Genomic DNA, 20,809 nt, shown 5'->3' with positions numbered 1-20,809 from the left:
CACTTTATGTTCTACTCTCAAGTTATCCATCAATTGACATCATTCTTAGTCCGCTCAAGTAAGGGATTAGTCCAGACACAAAGAGCTGCCTAGCAGCATCAATTTTATGTAATTATCTCTTGTTTAGAACTTGTTTGTTTCTCGAAAATCCAAATAAACATACAACCTTTGGATGCTTTTTATCTACCAAGCCAGTCAAACCCATGACCTCTCATAACATAAACGAAGCCAATAAAAGTTAGTTACCTACCTCAATGTACATAGGATCTCTCTTTAAAGATGGCTGATACTGTTCACATAACACTGTAAAAACGGTAAGTTTCCCCCTTTAGTAAAGAATAAAGTACAACAAATATGTTAAAAAATTCTTACAGCTTGCCCAAACTTTCAAATTCTTTTCCATAAAGAAAATACTTACCCCTCAACAGCAAGTAATAAGAACCAAATAAAGTTTAACAAAGGCTGTACAAATGGAGGCCCCTTTTCTATAGAAGGATGCTTCTCTGTATAAGTTGTGAAGACCAGCGACGCAGTGTTTTTATTTTTTAAGCAAAGAAACCTGGAAAAAAGATGGAATTGAAAAATCTGTAAAATCAGTAACAAATTAGTATCAATGTTAAGGAAATCTTAGGGGTAGATTGCTTTATCACAGTTCATTTGGATACAAAGCAACACACCCCATTCAAATGATATTCAACCTATTTTTTTTAATAGAAAAAGGGGAAAAAATTTTAACTAAATCAAAAAGTTCAGAATAAGTGTACAAACAAACATGTTTTAATAGAACATAGAAATATACAGCACATTACAGGATCTCTGGCTTACAATGTTGAGCCGAGCATGTAACCTACTCTAGAAATTGCCTAGAATTTCCCTACCGCATAGCCCTCTATTTTTCTAAGTTCCATGTACCTATCTAAGAGTCTTTTAAAAGACCCTTTTGTATCTGCCTCTACCACCTTTGCTGGCAGTGCACTCCACACTATGCCCCCTCATGTTAGCCATTTCAGCCCTGGGAAAAGCCTCTAGCTAGCCACACGATCAATGCCCCTCATCATCTTGTACACCTCTCATTCTCCATCGCTTCAAGGAAAAATGTCCAAGTTCATTCAACCTAATTTCATAAAGCATGCTCTCCAATCCAGGCAACAATAATCAACAATACCTCGTGAATTTTTTCTTTTAAAATATAATATTAATACAACTTCACTTAGAGTGATGAGAGTGTGGAACGAGGTGCCAGCGGAAGTACTGATGTGAATTGAACTTCAACATTTAATAGAAGTTTGGATAAGTATGGGGTATGGAGGGCTATGGTGCAGTTGCAGGTCACTGGGATTAAACAGAATAACAGTTCACCAAAGGGCACGTTTCTGTGCTGTAGTACTCTGACTCTAACTTTAAAAATATTCTGCATTCAAAACCTTTAATGATGTCATGAACAACTAAAATGAGCATTTTGAAAGAGGAGATGTCAAATTTACATCTTCGTGGAGTCAAAAAAAAATGAAACCATTCAGCTTAGTATTCATCATTAGCTTTCTGAACTTTGAACAAGATCAATGGGATAACTTTCTATTTAAAAAGCCCTAAGTAAAAATTTTAAACCGTATCATTTAATTTCTTCAAAACAGATGTTAAATACCAATAAGATCATATGACATAGGAGCAGAATTTGGCCATTTGGTTCATCGAGAAATGGCTGATCCATTTTTCTTCTCAGCCCCAGTCTCCTATGTTCGTTCTCCTCATATCCCTTCATGCCCTGACCAATCAAGACTCTGTCAACTTCTGCCTTAAATATACATACAGACGTGGCCTCCACAGCTGCCTGTGGCAACGAATTCCAGATTCACCACCCTCTGACTAAAGAGACTACTTATCTCAGTTTTAAAAGGACGCCCCTCTAGTCTGAGGCTATGTCCTCTGGCCTTATAATCTCCCACCACAAGAAACATCCTCTCCACATCCACTCTATCAAGACCTTTCCTCAAACGATAGGTTTCAATTAGGTAAACCCTCATTCTTCATATGATGAGCTGTTCAATCCTGTAAACATTTTTGTGAACCAACTTTGAACCCTCTCCCGTTTCAGTACATCCTTTCTAAGGGGCTCAAAACTGCTCACAATATTCCAAGTGAGGCCTCACCAGTGCTTTATGAAGTCTCATAATTACATCCTTACTTTTATATTCTAGTCCTCTTAAAATGAATGCAAATATTCCATTTGCCTTCCTCACCACAGACTCAACCTGCAAATTAGCCTTTTGGGAATCCTGCACAAGTTCCCTCCCAAGTCCCTTTGCGAATCAAGTTATTTGCATTTTCTCTCCAGCTAGAAAATAGTTAACCCTTTCATTTCTTCTACCAAAGTACACTTCCCAACACTGTATTCCATCTGGCACTTCTTTGTTAATTCCCCTCATCTGTCCAAGTCCTTCTGCAGCCTCTCTACTTCCACAATACTATCCAACTACCTTCATATCATCAGCAAACTTTGCATCAATCCCATCATCCAAATCATTAACATATAGCTTAAAAAGAATCAGTCCCAACATAGACTAGTGTGGAACAAGACTAGTAACGGGCACCCAACCAGAAAAGGGTCCCTTTATTCCCACTCTTAGCATCCTGCGAATAAGCCATTGTTTTATCCATGCCAGAATCTTAAGAATCAGAACCAGGTTTAATATCACCAGCATATGTTGTGATATTTGTTAACTTAGTGGCAACAGTACAATGCAATGATAATATAGGGGGAAAATTATAGTAAGAATATAGATGCATATTAAATAGTTAAATTAAGATGGTGCAAAAACAGAAATAATTAAAGTGAGGTAGTGCTCATGGGTTCAATGTCCATTTAGGAATCAGATGGTAGAGGAGAAAACGTTGTTCCTGAATAGCTAAGTGTGCACCTTCTGGCTTCTATACCTCCTTCCTGACTGTAACAATGAGAAGAGGGCATGTCCTGGGTGATGGGGGTCCTTAATAATGGATGCTGCCTTTCTGAGACACCATTCCTTGAAGATGTCTTGGATACTACAGAGGCTAGTACCCAAGATGGAGCTGACTAATTTTACAATTTTTGAGCATCCTCCCTGTAATAGCATGGGCTCTTAGCTTGTTAAGCAACCTCATGTATGGCACCTTGTCAAAGGCCCAAAAGATTTGTCAGGCAAGATTTTCCCTTGAGGAGACCATGCTGACTATGGCCTATTTTATTCTTTGCCTCCAAGTACCCGAAACCAAAACCTTAACAATCAACTCCAACATCTTTCCAACCACTGAGGTCAGACTAATGAGCCTAAAATTTCCCTTCTTCTGTCTCTTTCAATTCTTGTAGAGTGCAGTGACATTTGCAATTTTCCAATCTTCTGGAACTATTCCAGAATCTAGTGATTCTTGAAAGTTCATTACTAATGCCTCCACAATCTCTTCAGCCAACTCTTTGAAAACTCTGGGGTGTACACCATCTGGTCCAGGTTATTTATCTACCATCAGATCATTCAGTTTCTAGTAATGGCAACTTCACACACTTCATGCCCCTTGACATGGGCATCCACCATACTGCTAGTGTCTTCCACAGTGAAGACTGATGCAAAGTGCTTATTCAGATTGTCTGCCATTTCCTTGTTCCCTAAAAATCTCTAAAAAAAACCTGTAAAACCTCTTCAGCATTGTTTTACAGCGGTCCAGTATCCAATCTCACCTCTCTTTTACACTTCATGTATCCTTTTTAATATTACTGGCTAGCTTACATTCATATTCCATCTTTACCTTCTAAATAACTTTCTTTAGTTGCCTTCTGTTGGTATTTGAAAGTTTCCCAATCCCCTAACATCCCACTAATTTTTTCTTTATTATATGCCTTCTCTTTGGCTTTTATGTTGGCTTTTGACTTCTCGTTAGCCATAGTTACGTCATCTTGCCTTTAAAATATTTCTTCCTCTTTGGGATGTACATATATCTTGTGTCTTCTGAATTGCTTCCAGAAATTTCAGCCATCGCTGCTCTACCATCATCACTGCCAGTGTGTTTTTTTTTACCCCCAATCAATTCTGGCCAACTCCTCTCACATAGCCCCATAACTCCCTTTACTCCACTGCAATACTGATGCATCTGACTTTAGCTTCTCCTTCTCAAAATTCAGAGTGAATCTAATCATACTATGATCATTTTCCCCTAATGGTTCTTTTACCTTAAGCTCTCTAATCAATTCTGGATCATTGCACAACACCCACTCCAAAAACAGCCAATCCCCAAGTAAGCTCAACTACAAGTTGCTCTAAGAAGCCATCTCATAGGGATTCTAGAAATCTCTGATTTTGAAATCCAGCACCAACCTGATTTTCCCAATTTACTTGCATACTGAAATCCCCCATGAATCTTGTAACATTGTCCTTTTGGTATGCATTTTTTATCTCCCATTGTAATTCATATACCACATCCATAATACTGTTTGAGGGGCAGTATACAACTCCTATTAGGGTACTTTTATCCTTGCAGTTCCTTAGCTCTATCCACAATGATTCAATACTTTCCAACCTTATGTCACCCCTTTCTAATGATTTGATATCTTTTTTTTTACCAACAGAGCAATGCCACCCCTTCTGCCTTCCTGTCTGCCCTTTCGTTACAATGTGTATCCTTGGACATTAAGCTCCCAGCTATAATCTTCTTTCAGCCATAATTCAGTGATGCCTACAACATCATACATGCTCATCTGTAACTGTGCTACAAGCTCATCTACCTTATTCAGTAAACTGCATGCATTCAAATATCACCAGCGACAAGTTCTTCTACCCCCTCTCTGAAGGCAGCCTCTCCCATCTTTGCACACCTCCTCCAACCTACCCAGAGTGGACAGCCAGAGAGTTTTTCCAAGGACGGAAATGGCTAATACCAGGGGGCAATAATTTAAGGTGATTGTGGATAATGTAGGGGGAGATGACAGAGGTAAGGTTTTTACACAGAGAGTGGTGGGTGCGTGGAATGCAGTGTCACAGGTGCTGGTAGAGGTAGATATATTAGTGATACTTAAAAAAACTCATAGTTGGGCACATGGAAGATAGAAAAATGGAGGAAGTAATGGCTAGGTTGATCCTAGAGCAGGTTAAAAGGTTTGCACAACATTGTGGGCTGAAGGGCCTGTACTGTGCTTAATATTCTATGTCTATGTCTTAATACACCTTCAGTCATGTATTCAACCTTTTCGATTTTGTTCACCTTTTACATTACAATTCATCGTGTTGACTGCAATTCTGCCCCATCATCAGCCTCTTCTTGCTAGGAATCTCACTACACATTTCCTGTGTTGCAAACCGACTAGTTCATCTTCAGCACTAACACTCCAGTTCCCATCCCCCTGCCAAATTAGTTTAAACCCACCCTGAACACTGTAGTCACCTTGCCCGCAAGGATATTGGACCACCTCGGGTTCAGGTGTTATCCGTTCCAATGATCCATAAATCTGAACACTTGCCCCCTGCACCAGTTCCTCAGCTACGCATTCACCTGCCAAATCATTCTATTCTTACCCTCATTGGCATGTGGCACAAGAGGGCCTGGAGGTCCTGGTTCTCAGCTTACTACCCAGCTCCCTAAAATCTCTCTTCAGGATCATCTCACCTTGTCTACCTATGACATTGGTGCTAATATGTCTGGCTGCTCATCCTCACCCTTGAGAATGCCATGGACCCAATCTGAGACATCCCTGATCCTGGTTCCAGGGAGGCAACATACCATCCGGGTGCCTCTATCATGCCCACATCACTTCACTCACTTCTGTTCCTCTGACCAAGGAATTTCTATCAACCCTGCAGTCCTCTTCATCTCTCTGCTCTTATGTGCCACAGCACCAGACTCAGTGCAAAAGACCCAGTCATTGTGGCTCCCCTGGTGGGTTGTCCCCTTCAATAGTATCTAAAGTTGTATAATTATTATCAATAGAGTTCTTTAATTGTATGTCAAAACACTGAGTACACAAGAAAAGCAGGGTCATGGTCAACTTATCAGTCTCATAGCAAAATAATTGGATTGGTGTCATACAGTAGCCCTATTTAACACCACTTTGTGGAAATGTCTTCCAACAGAAAGGAAGCATCACTAGAAAAAACATGAGCATACTTAGCTGGTCAGCAGCATTTGTAGAGGGAGAAACAGTTAACAGCTGAGGTAAAAGACTCTCCAACAAAATGTTAATTGTTTCTCTTCCACAGATACTTGCTGTACTGTTGAGTGTTCCCAGCATTTTTGGTTTTTATTTCAGATTTCTAGCCTCCACAGTTACTTTAGGCTTTGCAACTTTAATTACTGCATGGTTTGATGTCCCTTCCAAAAAAAAAGGATTGTCAAGCTTGTTCATTTGAAACGCCTAGTAATCACATTCTGCTCCACTAGGTACCATGCCAACTCTCACAAGGATTCTATTCAAAAAGCAACAAGAAGAAACAGTAATTAAATTATTCCTTTGATCTACAGACCAATTTAAAACCCTTTCCCTCTTGTCACCAGAATCCAAGTGCATTTTATTGATACAGTACCCATAAGAAGTATTCACACCCATTGGAAGTTTTCATGTTTTATTGTTTAACAACATTGAATCATAGTGGATTTAATTTTTTGTCTTTATTGACACTGATCTACAGAAAAAGACTCTTTCGTGTCAAAGTGAAAACATCTCTACAAAGTGAGCTCGAGGGCAGAGGCTCAGTCAAGATGGCGCTAAATGGCAACTTCTTTGCTTGCATCTTCAGAAATAGCTCTATTTCCCTCTTTAATATCTCTGTTTTTCCCCTATCAGGGTTCTTTTGAAGACCATGACCTGGAGTTACACGCTGACTTTGGCTCTTTGCAGGAATCCGCTCTCAGGGTGTCACGACTGGCCATCATCTGACATGCCAAGGGCGCAGCCTAAGAGGTCGGCTCGCCTTTGGAAGCATAGGATCTCAGGGCTCTAAAGGCAGGTGGATCGGAGGTGTCCCGGGCTGGTGTGCCGTGGGAAATGGAAGACCTTTGGCTGTGTGCCCAGAGACCTGAGATCTTTGGACACAGAGCTCGGAAAAAGCAACGCAATGGACTTTTAACATCATGCACCAGCGAATTGTTTGTTGTATCTCCCCTCTCGCTGTGAAACAGGCACACCTCTTTCTCCCTTATTAGGGAGAGAGAGAACCTGTGGTATGTTGAATACCGCGTGAATGCATAGTCTTTGGGGTACTACAAGTCTGAGTTTTTGATGTTGCTTTGTTCATGCTTGGAGTGCTCAGTGGCGGCTGCTGATGCCAGTGGGGAGAGGGGGGAATCGTTACTTGCTGCCACTTAGGCATGGGAGGGAGGGGAGCTGGGAGGGACTTTGGGGTTCTACATTTAACTGTCATTCATTCTTCGAGGCACTCCTCTGTTTTCATGGATGTTTGCGAAGTCACTTAGGATGTATATCGTATACATTTTTCTGACATTAAATGTACCTTTGAAACCTTTGAAATTAATTACAGACGTAAAACACAAAATAATTGATTGCATCAGTATTCACCCTCTTCAAGTCAGTATTTAGTAGATGCACCTTTAACAGCAATTACAGCCTTGAGTCTGTGTAGATAGGTCTCTTTCAACTTTGCACATCTGGACACTGCAATTTTTCCCCATTCTTCTTTACGAATTGGATCAGCTGATGATTGAATGGTGAAGCAGACTCAATGGGCCAAATGGCCTACTTCTGCTCCTATATCTTATGGTCTTATGGTCTAAAACTGCTCAACCTCTTGTCAGATTGCATGGGATCATGAGTGAACAGCCCTTTTCCAAGTCCAGTCACAAATTCTCAATTGGATTGAGGTCTGTACTCTAACTTGACCACTCCAGGACATTAACTTTGTTATTTTTAAGCCATTCCTGTATAGCTTTGGCTTTATGCTTGGGGTCATTGTCTTGCTGGAAAACATATCTTCTCCCAAGTTGCAGTTTTTTACAGACTGCTAGGTTTTCCTCCAGGATTTCCCTGTATTTTGATGCACTTGTTTTATCCTCTACCTTCACAAGCCTTCCAGGACTTGCTACAATGAAGCTTCCCTACTTGCATGATGCAGCCAACACCATACTTCACAGTAGGGAAGGTGTGATTTTGATGATGTGTGGTGTTTGGCTTATGCTAAACACAGCATTTAGTCTGATGGCTAAAAAGCTCAATTTTGGTTTCACAGAACCTTTTTCCAGCTGACTTCAGTGTTTCCCACCTGCCTTCTGACAAACTCTAGCCAAGATTTCATGTGTTTTCCTCCCCAACAGTGGCTTTCTCTTTGCCACTCTCCCATAAAGCTGCGACTGGTGTTGTACACGCTGTCTTTCCCATCTCAGACACTGAAGCTCATAACTCCTCCAGAGTTGTTGTAGGTCTCTTGCTGACCTTCCTCAATAGTCCCCTTCTTGTATGGTCACTCCGTTTTTGAGGACTTCCTGCTCTAGGCAGATTTACAGCTGTGCCATATTCTTTCCATTTCTTGATGATTCACTTTACTGTATTCCAAAGGATATTCAGTGACTTGGAAATTTTTTCATATCGATCTCCTGACTTGGGCTTTACAATATCCTTTTTGTGGAATTGCATAGTGTGTCCTTTTGTCTTCATGGTGTAGTTTTTGCCAGGATACTGACTCAACAGCAGTTAGAACCTCCAGATATAGGTATATTTTTACTACAATCAAATGAAACACCTTTGACTGTACACATGTGATCTCCATTTCACTAATTATGTGAATTCTAAAACAAACTGGCTGCACCAGTGATGATTTGGTGTGTTATATTAAAGGGGGTGAATACTTGTGCAATTATTTTGTGTTTTATATTTGTAATGAATTTAGATCACTTTGTAGAGATCTGTTTTCACTAACACAAAGACTTTTTTCTGTTGATCAGTATCAAAAAGCAAAATTAAATCCACTGTGATTCAATGTTATATCACAATAAAAAATGAAAAATTCCAAGAGATGAATACTTTTTATAGACACTGTGCATTATATAGCATGCTGTAGAGGCAAAAGCTCAGAGATGTGGGTCAGGAACCCGAAGACCCACACTGAACATGTTAAGAACAGCTTCAACCCTTTCACCATCAGATTTCAGAACATTGAAACCATTGTTATTCCTTTAGTTTTGCTCATTTTTTTGTAATTTACAGTAATTATCTTTGGACTGTACTTCTGCCACAAAACAATAAACTTCATTTTAATGTCATCTAAGTCAGTAATAATAAATTAGATTCTAATAACACTACAAACAGATGTCGTGTGGCTTCACTTGACTGCTCTTATGTTTTTCTTTACTGAAATGTTTTTTTAAATGTCTGATCTAAAAAGTTGCACGAGGTATGATAACAGAGTAAACACACGCTCAGAAACACCAAAAACTTTCAGTGTACTAATCTGTCTAATCACATTCAGGCAAAACCTTTCATTAAATTCCAAAATATCCCCATGTGCTTTAAGATCCCTGGTTGCATAACAACATGGGTCCACATCCATTCTTCCTTTGCCCCGATGAATTTTCAAGTGCTTAGTGGCCACATCTCATGTTGGTCAACAGCACAATCATAAGACCATAAGACACAGAAGCAGAATTACACCATTCAGCCCTTCAAGTCTGCTCCAGCATTCCATCAAGGCTATTTCCCCTCTCGGCCTCATTCTCCTACCTTTTTCCCCATTACCTTTGAATGCCCTTACTAATCAAGAACCTATCAACCTCCAGCTTAAATATAACCAATGACAGCCTCCACACCTATCTATGGTAATGAATTCAACATACCCACCACCCTCAGGCTAAAGAATCTCTCACATTTTTCTTTGGATTTAAAAAATCCATGATTTCACCAAGGATGTGCTCCAAGACTACAAGTACTGTATAAACTTAAAACAAAACATAGCAACCTTCCCTACCACTCACACCCCCAAAACATTCAATCAAAATTTAGGAGTCAGATTGAGCTAGAATCCTTAACACTACAAACAGAAAAACATAGGGTCAATAAAACACTGTATTAAAGCAACAAAATTAGAAGCAACATTTTCATACACGTTTCTTATTTACTTACTGTAAGACTGCCTGAGCCACAAACATGTCCACTTCACTCCGGTAGCCCTTTGATGCAGAATATTCTACTAACATATTTGCACAGCCCTCCCCATCTGCTGAGTGTAGGAAGTGATACCGAGATTCAGTGTAGTTTTGTTCTGGAAAGCAAATGCAAAATCATAATTACAAATTAATGCAAGTTTTATTGATTGTTTAATTACACAGATGTATTGATCCTACTTGCCAATTACAATCTGATCAAATCATTAAATCCAGCAACTCAACTTTTAAAGTTCCCGCCCATCCAAAAGAGCCATTAGTCAGGTTTATCATTCATCTGATACATTTTTTTTCATAAGTTAAACACAAGGGAAGAATTTCCCAGCCGTTCCAGCTATTCATTTATTCAAATATCAGCATTTTAATGAAACCAAACCAGTTGTGTACGATAAATCAGCAGCAATATTCTCAAAACGCTGATATAAATTTAACCCCAAAAATTTTCTAAAATACCCAAGATCAGTCCAATTCCCCATCCAATGAGAAGAACCTTTCCACTAGTTTCATGCAAGCTGCCTCAGTGCTTGGATTTTATTTACAAATCCATTAGCAGAGTAACACTGAACTACAGCAGTTAATTTTTTTAATTACTGATTTTGTTCAGTCTAGTTGTACCTTTCCACAGTGTGACTGCTAGCAGCTGATGGAGCTTAGGGTGACCAAGTTTAGCTGAACCACCACTAGACCACTTTAATGCTCTGGATACAAACGCTGCTCTTTCGGGGGAGTTTGGATCCATTAGACTAAAAAGTTTACCAAGACTTTCTGAAAAACATAAAATGTTAACAGGTTTCGCAGTGCGCTTTTCTTTAGAAAATTCTGCTGGATAACTGAAATAAAGACATAGTTAGAGTAATGCATTTTATATCTGTACTTGTACAAAACACATCAAGTGAATAAATACATCTTTTTGACATGGAGAAGAAAATTACATTTGTAAATTAAAGTAATAGAACACAAAAACAAGATGTTTGGCACAGCTCATTGATGCCAACTAAGATACCCATCTAAACTGTCCTATTTATACAAGGTTGGCCCATATCTCTGCTAGCCTTTGCTATCCATGAAGCTGACCAAATAACTTTTAAATGTTATTGAACCTGCTTCAACCTTCTCCTCTGGCAGGTTGTTCCATATACACACCACCTTTTGCATAAAGTTAATGCAAAGACCCCTTTTAATCTTTCCCTTCTCAACTTAAACTAAAGCACTAGATATTTTGATTGCCTTTCCTTAGGACTGTGTGCAAACACCCTATCTATATGCCTCATGATTTTATACATCTCTACTTAACTCCTTTGCTCTAGGTCAGAAGTTCCCAACCCGGGGTCCATGAAGCCCTTGGTTAATGGTAGCGATCCATGGCATAAAAAAGGTTGGGAACCCCAGCTCTAATATACAAATTTCCAGCCTAACCTGCTTCTCCCGATATATCAGGCCTTGAGTCCTGGTAACAGTATGGTAAATCAATGCCATCTATTTTAGTGCCATCTGCAAAGCTTAGGCTTTTAAAAAACAATAATAATTTAGCAGTATTTAGACATTTCAAAAAACAAGTGTTTAGCAAAACAGAAACACGTAAAGAAAGATTTGCTTCCAACTTCAGCAGAGGCAAGCAACATTTTCATTATCCTTGTGTGATACAAGAATATAAGAAATTGGAGCAGGGGTCAGCCAGTAGGCCTGTCAAACCTGCTCCACCATTCAATAAGATCATGACTGATTTGGCCAACCCACCTTTTGCCCAGCACCTTAGTTCCACTGCAAACAATACTCGACTTAACTGTATTTTAAATATATACTGAAATCAACAACATATAATTCAAAATACTAAGAAATAAGAACCTGCAAGTTAAGTGCTTCTACGGCTAAGCTTTTTAAATTCTATCAATCCAGCAAGCTAGCATAGAGAACCCAGCAGAACAAAGGAATTATCATGAATGTAATTTATGTACTGATTACTGGAAAAATATATCTTTTCAATATTTTGATAATTACACTAACTTGGCTAAAGCAGTACAATTCTAAAAATTTTGTCAACAAAAGAATCATTAACCATCTTAAGAGTTATATACTGCAAACATACTTTAATAAAATGAATCATAGAAACATAGAAAACGTACAGCACAATACAGGCCCTTTGGCCCACAAAGTTGTGCTGAACATGTCGTTACCTCAGAAATTACGAGGCTTACCTATAGCCCTCTATTTTACTAAGTTCCATGTACCTATCTAAAAATCTCTTAAAGGACCCTATCGTATCTGCCTCCACCACCGTTGCCAGCAGCCTATTCCATGCACTCATCACTCTCCGAGTAAAAAAAAACTTACCCCGACATCTCCTCTGTACCTACTCCCTGGCACCTTAAACCTGTGTCCTCTTGTGGCAACCATTTCAGCCCTGGGGAAAAAGCCTCTGACTATCCACATGATCAATGCCTCTCATCATCTTATACACCTTTATTGGGTCACCTCTCATCCTCCTTCGATCCAAGGAGAAAAGGCTGAGTTCACTTAACCTATTCTCAAAAGGCATGCTCCCCAATCCAGACAACATCCTTGTAAATCTCCTCTGCACCCTTTCTATGGCTTCCACATCCTTCCTGTAGTAAGGCGACCAGAACTGAGCAGAGTACTCCAAGTGGGGTCTGACCAGGGTCCTATATAGCTGCAACATTACCTCTCACCTCCTAAATTCAACACCATGATTGAAGGCCAATACACCATACACCTTCTTAACCACAGAGTCAACCTGCACAGCTGCTTTGAGAGTCCTATGGACTCGGAGCCCAAGATCCCTTTGATCCTCCACACTGCCAAGGGTCTTACCATTAGTACTATCTTCTGCCAAGTATTTGACCTACCAAAATGAACCACTTCACACTTAACTGGGTTGAACTCCATCTGCCACTTCTCAGCCCAGTTTTGCTTCCTATCAATGTCCTGCTATAACCTCTGACAGCCCTCCACACTATCCACAACACCTCCAACCTTTGTGTCATCAGCAAACTTACTAACCCATCCCTCCACTTCCTCATCCAGGTCAGTTATAATAATCACGAAGAGTAAGGGTCCCAGAACAGATCCCTGAAGCACTCCACTGGTGACCGACTCCATGCAGATTATGACCCATCTACAACCACTCTTTACCTTCTGTGGGCAAGCCAGTTCTGGATCCACAAAGCAAGGTCCCCTTGGATCCTAAGCCTCCTTACGTTCTCAATAAGCCTTGCATGAGGTACCTTATCAAATACCTTGCTGAAATCCATATACACAACATCTACTGCTCTTCCTTCATCAATGTGTTTAGTCACATCCTCAAAAATCTTTTAACCCTAAGAGTTAGAAGAGGTTTCTCTCCTTATAGTTAGCTACAGAGGACAATTGTTGGTCTAGACGAGTTATCAAGTTACCTGAACATTGAATCATATTAAAATCATTGGGTGGGGGAGGTGAAATCACAGGATAATGAAAAATAAGAGAAATAGATATTCAACATCAATTCTTCGTATTTTTCCAGAAGCTTAGGTCTAGAAAAAATTACCCAGAAAGATACAAGGCACCAATTAGAATATTTACTGCAAGTTAAAAAAAAATCAAATTTAAGAGGGAGATTTAAGTAAGTATTATGGCCTATAATAATGATAAATCCGTGCTCATGAATCATTGGGTTTTGCGACTGATGAGTACATACCAAAAGCAAAATTCTGCAGATGCTGGAAATCCTAAATAGAAACAGAAAATGTTGAAAAGAATCAGTAGGGTGGAAGTATCCATGGAGACAGAGAGAGAGCGATAGAGAGAGCAAGAGAGAGCTGATGAAACATCAACCTGATAGATTAACTCATTTCTCTCTCCACAGATGATATCTGACCCGCTGAGTTTCCAGCATTTTCTGCTTTAATTTTAAATAAATGAAGTCTGAACAAGCTAATTATTCCAGTCCATAAATTCTATCAGAATTTTAACAAGCAGGCAACAGACATCAAGTTAAGGGGCTCAATATTTCCAAGATTCAGCAAAATGTGCTCTCGTACGTTGCTTCGGGAGCTAATGTTACATGCTCTAATGAAACCAGCTGTGATTTTAAGTCTCACAGGGCTACAAATCCACACTGGGCTAAAATTTTACAGAAACTACCTTGGAAGAGTATCAGCTTGCCAGTGTGTTGATTTCCTAAACACAACTGTGTCCAATCCAAATATTAATTAAATTTAAAAAGTTCCTGAAACCTGTTTTACAAAGGAGCCAGCCAGGTTCAGGTTCAGCATTGAAGAATTGATGATCAAGCCACTGAGCTACTAACCTTTATTACCATCCTCTGAATTACTTCCTGAGCTCGTCACCTCAAGAGAAACGCTCCTACCCAAATCTACTAGGAACCAGTCAAAAAGTCCAATGTTTTATTTTATTCATGCAAGGAATCTATCAGGACTGGCATGTACTGTGTTCCAAAAGAGGTATCAGGGGAAAGCTTCAATGTAATGTCAGCAAACTAAAGGAAGAGTGTCATTAAGGTGGAAAGAGCAGGAAGATTTGACGACAGGTAGACAGAACTACAAAACTCGTCATCGGGACCAGCCCACCCACCACAAAAGATACAGTGGTATGCTAAAGTTTGGAAACCCCTGGTCAAAATTTTTGTTGCTGTGAATAACTAAGTGAGTAAAAGATGACCTGATTTCCAAACGGCATAAAGTTAAGGATGACACATTTCGTTAATATTTTAAGCAAGATTATTTTTTTATTTCCATCTTTTACAGTTTCAAAATAACAAAAAAGGAAAAGAACCCAAAGCAAAAGTTTGGGCACCCTGCATGGTCAGTACTTAGTAACACCCCCTTCGGCAAGTATCACAGTCTGTAAACGTTTTCTGTAGCCAGCTAAGAGTCTGTCACTTCTTGTTTGGGGGATTTTCATCCATTCTTCCTTGCAAAAGGCTTCTAGTTCTGTGAAATTCTTAGGCTGTCTTGCATGCACTGTTCCTTTGAGGTCTATCCATAGATTTTCAATGATGTTTAGGTTGGGGGACTGTGAGGGCCATGGCAAAACCTTCAGCTTGTGCCTCTTGAGATAGTTCTTTGTGGATTGAGTTTAGGATCATTATCCTGTTGTAGAAACCATTCTCTTTTCATCTTCAGCTTTTTTTTTTACACAGACGGTGTGATGTTTGCTTCCAGAATTTGTTGGTATTTAATTGAATTCATTCTTCCCTCTACCAGTGAAATGTTCCCCGTGCCAATGGCTGCAAAACAAGCCCAAAGCATGATCAATCCACCCCCGTGCTTAACAGTTGGAGAGGTGTTCTTTTCCTGAAATTCTGCACCCTTTTTTCTCCAAACATACCTTTGCTCATTGCGGCCAAAATGTTCTATTTTAACTTCATCAGTCCACAGGACTTGTTTCCAAAATGCATCAGGCTTGTTTAGATGTTCCTTTGCAAACTTCTGACGCTGAATTTTGTGGTGAGGACGCAGGAAAGGTTTTCTTCTGATGACTCTTCCATGAAGGTCATATTTGTGCAGGTGTTGCTGCACAGTAGAACAGTGCACCACCACTCCAGAGTCTGCTAAATCTCCCTGAAGGTTTTTTGCAATCAAACAGGGATTTTGATTTGCCTTTCTAGCAATCCTATGAGCAGTTCTCTTGGAAAGTTTTCTTGGTCTTCCAGACCTCAACTTGATCTCCACCGTTCCTGTTAACTGCCATTTCTGAATTACATTACGAACTGAGGAAATGGCTACCTGAAGACACTTTGCTATCTTCTTACAGCCTTCTTCTGCATTGTAGGCATCATTTATTTTAATTTTCAGAGTGTTAGGCAACTGCTTAGAGGAGCCCATGGCTGCTGATTGTTGGGACAAGGTTTGAAGAGTCAGGGTATTTATAAAGCTTTATAATTTGCATCACCTGGCCTTTCCTAATGATGACTGTGAACAAGCCATAGCCCTAACAAGCTAATTAAGGTCTGAGACCTTGGTAAAAGTTACCTGAGAGTTCAAATCTCTTGGGGTGCCCAAACTTTTGCATGGTGCTCCTTTCCTTTTTTTTCCCCACTCTAAAACTGTACAAAACAAAAATAATACACTAATCTTGCTTAAAATGTTGAAAAGAATGTTTCATCTTTAACTTTATGACTTTTGGAGATCAGTTCATCTTCTACTCACTTAACTACTTACAGTAACAGAAATTTTGACCAGGAGTTCCCAAACTTTTACATGCCACTGTATATATACAGAAGACTGTCAAAAAAGAGCTGGTAACATCATGAAGAATCCCACCCAACCTGTTCATGGACTGTTTGTCCCACTCCCATCAGGGAGGAGGCTACACAGCATCCCCACCAGGATAATCAACTCAAAAAAAAAAGTTACTTTCCCCAACCAGTAAGTCAATCAACACCTCCACCCACTAGCCCACCCCACCACTACTTTATCATTAACAAGAGAAAATCAGCAGACGCTGGAAATCTGAGCAACACATACAAAACACTCGTGGAACTCAGCAGGCCAGGCATCTCTTGGAAAAAAGCACAGTTGACGTTTCGGGCTGAAACCCTTCTGCAGGACTGGCACGTATTGTGTTCCAAAAGCGGCATCAGGGAAAATTAAGTCCTGCCAAAGGGTTTCAGTACTAAAACGTCGATTGTGCTCTTTTCTATAGATGTTGCCTGGCTTGCTGAGTTCTTCTAACTTTTTGTGTGTGTTGCACTACTTTATCTTTTCCTGTCAACCACTTTTATGTACAGAGCATCACTGTACAGTCATACAATCAATCCTAATTTTTAAGCTATCTTAAGTGTTTATATTTATTGTGGTTTTTATTAATATATTTTTAATCTTATTGTTTCTTTGGTTGCATCTGATCTGGAGAAACAATTATTTCATTTTCCCACACAATTTTGTACTAGAATTGATAATTAACAATATTGAATCTTGAGAAGTGTAGAAAAGATTCACAAGGATATTGCCTGTATTGCAAAGAATGGAGAGGCTGGGGCATTTCACCCTGGAGCACAGGAATCTAAGGGTGACCTTACAGAAGTGTGTAACATAGACAGGGTGACAGTCTCCCACCCACCCGCCCCAGCTCCCCAGAGTAGGTAAGTCAAAAACTAGATTGAAATTGAAAGGGGATAAAATAAAAGAGGAAACTTTTTCTACACATTGGTGGTGGGTAGATGGAATGAGCTGATAGAAGGACAGAGACTTCCAGAAGGATATCAGGGAACTAGCTCAGGTTTGAATACAATCTGGAAATTTCACACTCTAAAATTGGATGTACACAGCCTTTTGACTTTTTGATTTTAAGTTTGTTTTTGCTAGTAAGACCAACATTTGATATCCACCCCTAATCCCCTTTCAAGTGTCTAGCCTGGTAGGCTGTTTTAGAGGGAATTTAAGAGTCAGACAGAGCAACATATTTCCTTCCCTAAAAGATATTGGTGAAAGATAGATTTTAATGACAATCTGGTCATTCTTTGTTAATTTAAAAATTATTAACTGAATTTACATTTCCACGTAGGATTCTAATTTGGGTTTCAGAATCAAATGTTCAGACCACTGGATAGTAATCTAGAAATTTATTTCTGGAAAGAAATTAACATTAATGATACTTTAGTAATCTATGCAGAAATATTGGAACAGCAAAAATAATCAACACTTTACATACCTAAGAGATCATCTGTAACCTTAGCTTCTGATTTTTCCAATGACTCTAACACTAGCATAGATAAATCAGCAGCACTGTTTAGCTGTACCAAAAAGAAAAGAAGCAATTAATTTCATATATCGTCATTTTCCCTCTAACATCAAGATGCTCGAAGCAATTTATAGTTTATTTCTTATCTAATGTCTACTGTATCTATTGGCAGCTCATATGCATTCTGTAGGGCACGCTAAACACCAATATGAAAATAGCAAATGAATCCATTATGGTAATATTGAGTAAAGGATAAATATTAGCTAAAACACAAAGATAACTAAATGTTCTTCTGCAAAATAGTTCGCTGGAATCTTAAAAGACATCTTTAAAAACCATCACAGGTGAAGCACTCCCCACCATTGAGTAATCTGTTGCAGGAAAGCATTGTCCATCATCAAGGACACCCACCAACCATGCCATGCTCTCTTCTCGCCGCTGCCATCAGGAAGAGAGTACAGGAGCCTCAGGACCCACACCATCAGATTCAGGAACAGTTATTATCCCTTAATTATCGGCTCTCGAACCAGTGGGGATAACTTCACTCAACTTCACTCACCCCAATAGTGAACTGTTCCCACAGCCTAGGGACTCACTTTCAAGGACTTTTCAACTCATGTTCTCGATATTTATTGGGTTTTTTTTTCTTTTTGTGTTTGTACAGTTTGTTGGGTTTTTTTTGCACATTGGTTGTCTATCTTGTCTGTGGTTTCTCTTTGATTCTATCCTGTTCTTTCTATTTGCTGTGAATGCCTGAAAGAAAATTAATCTCAGGATTGCATACGGTGACAAATATACTCAAGTACTTTGATTAATAAATTTACTTCGAACATTAAAAAAAGCCAGCAATTCCCAAAGCCAAAGGGGGAAAAAATTCTATATTTCTAGCCTCAAAATGTTATTGTATAATAGCATTTATAAAACCATTCATTTCTCTCACTCAAGGTCATCAAAGTAATGCAATTTTTGAAAACAGCTTACCTGACTGTAACTGAAGAAAAGCAATGCCCCAGAATACATAAGTTCTCTAGCTTCAGCATGTTTACTTTGGGACATATACCTACAAAACAGCAAACACTACTTAAGTATAAAGAAGACAACACAAGTGAATCTGCAGATGCTGGAAATAAATAAAAACACAAAATGCTGGCAGAACTCAGCAGGCCAGACAGCATCTATGGGAGGAGGTAACCCGCGTTTCAGCCCGAAACGTCATCACTACCTCCTCCCATAGATGCTGTCTGGCCTGCTGAGTTCTGCCAGCATTTTGTGTTTTTAAGTAAAAAGAATCCTGTTATGCAATATTCAAGAGCTGTAAAGACCTCCTAAGTTTTTCAGGACACCTCCACCAGAGCTAATACTTTCACTAATGCAGGAAATAAAAAGTAATTGAAAAAACTTACTCTAATTTAACTCTACACAATGCCAAAGAAAGCAACCCAGCTTTTAACCTTTACTTCAGGAAAAAAGGAATGTAATAATGCTCCCTTGTGATCGATAGCGCTTGATCAAGGCTCTGGGAGAAAAGCCACTGTCACAGTCATCCAGCAAATTCTCTGAAAAATATATCAATCAGCATCAGCTTTCTCGTCCAAGCCAACATCACCAACAGTGAGGCCCACGGTAGTGAAGTGGTTAGCACAATGCTATTACAGCACAGGGTGACAGCATTCAAAATTCATTTGTAAGTAAGTTTGTATGCCTGTATCCTCCATGTTCTTCAGCTTTCTCACACAGTCAAAAGACATACCAATTAGTAAGATAATTGGTCATTGTCAATTGTCCTATAATTAGACTAGGGATGTTGGCTGTTGGGCAGCATAGCTCAGTGAGCCAGAAGTGCCTGTTCTGCACTATGACTCTAAATAAGTAAAGGTCCTTCCAATGTAAAGTCAGAAATCGGGATGTTTGTGAATGAATGCACTATGTTCAATTCCATTCACAGTTCCTCAGCAATGAAGCAGACCATGCAGCCAGTCTTGAATAAGATTCATACATGAACTGGTAGTTCCCCAAATGTCAGAAAATAACCATCTCCAACAGGAGACAGCCTAGGCCGGGGGTCGGCAACCCGCGGCTCCGGAGCCGCATGTGGCTCTTTTACGTCTGTGCTGCGGCTCCCTGTTGCTTTGGGAAATAATTGGTTGTGGCGACCCTTTTCCTGGCACATCCGAACCTGCTCACAATTAGATAGCCTACGGGGGTTTGCGAGCACAGAGCTTTGGAGCCTCTGCGCCATGGGGGGCAGGTTGAGGGAGGCTTAAAAGTGAGGCTGAAGATTTCGAATAAAGTTTTTTCCTTCGACTGCAGTTAGCGACTCCGTGTCATAATTTCAGCGCTGCGTGCAGCACACCGCTACATGGTCAGTATTTAATTAAAATGTATTTTATGTTGGTTTGTTAGTTTTTGAAATGTAAATCTAAATTTGAAGATTATGGTGATCTTGTACAATCTAAATAAGACGTTGTGGCGACTCATTTCCTGACACATCCGAACCGGCTCACAATTAGCCAGCGTTCAGGCTAAGGGAGATAGCCTACGGGGGTTTGTGAGTATGTGTCTTTTGCAGCATCCGCGCCCATGGGGGGCGGGTTGAGGGAGTCTTAAAAGCAAGGCTGTTTAGTTCGAATAAAGCTATCTTTGACTGCAGTTTACTGACTGCGTGTAGCACACCGCTACAACGTGTTTTTATTGCTGGCTGTCCAGAAGGGAGGTGCTGAAACGCTTTGTCGCGAGTCTGGAAGAAGTGAAAACTTTCCTGGGCAGCAAAGGGCTCAACTTTCCTGAGCTGGAACAGTCAGAGTGGCTGGAAAAGCTACACTTCATGGTAGACATGACAGCGCACCTGAACACGCTGAACACAGCTCTTCAACGGGGTAAGGACGTACAGCCCTGCACATGTTGGAGGATGTTTTGGCATTCCAGCGCAAGTTGACGTTGCTTGCCAGAGGTTTACAGAAAGGCACTTTGTCTCACT

General features: G+C 39.9%; 1 protein-coding gene across 1 annotated transcript in view; it reads right to left on the bottom strand.

Moving 5' to 3' along the window:
• get4 (guided entry of tail-anchored proteins factor 4) overlaps positions 1-20,809 on the bottom strand; it is a 45,870-nt gene that overhangs the window by 11,254 nt on the left and 13,807 nt on the right. Inside the window, exons 2-7 of the mRNA XM_059979038.1 lie at positions 18,814-18,892; positions 17,803-17,884; positions 10,747-10,896; positions 10,091-10,229; positions 419-559; positions 251-326 (exon numbers count right to left, since the gene is read on the bottom strand). Coding sequence (XP_059835021.1) covers positions 251-326; positions 419-559; positions 10,091-10,229; positions 10,747-10,896; positions 17,803-17,884; positions 18,814-18,892 — 667 coding nt within the window. The remainder of the gene's footprint in view (positions 1-250; positions 327-418; positions 560-10,090; positions 10,230-10,746; positions 10,897-17,802; positions 17,885-18,813; positions 18,893-20,809) is intronic.

This window comes from Hypanus sabinus, chromosome 9, assembly GCF_030144855.1.
Source record: "Hypanus sabinus isolate sHypSab1 chromosome 9, sHypSab1.hap1, whole genome shotgun sequence".
Lineage (NCBI taxonomy): Eukaryota > Metazoa > Chordata > Chondrichthyes > Myliobatiformes > Dasyatidae > Hypanus > Hypanus sabinus.
This window is presented reverse-complemented; position numbering and strand designations above follow the sequence as displayed.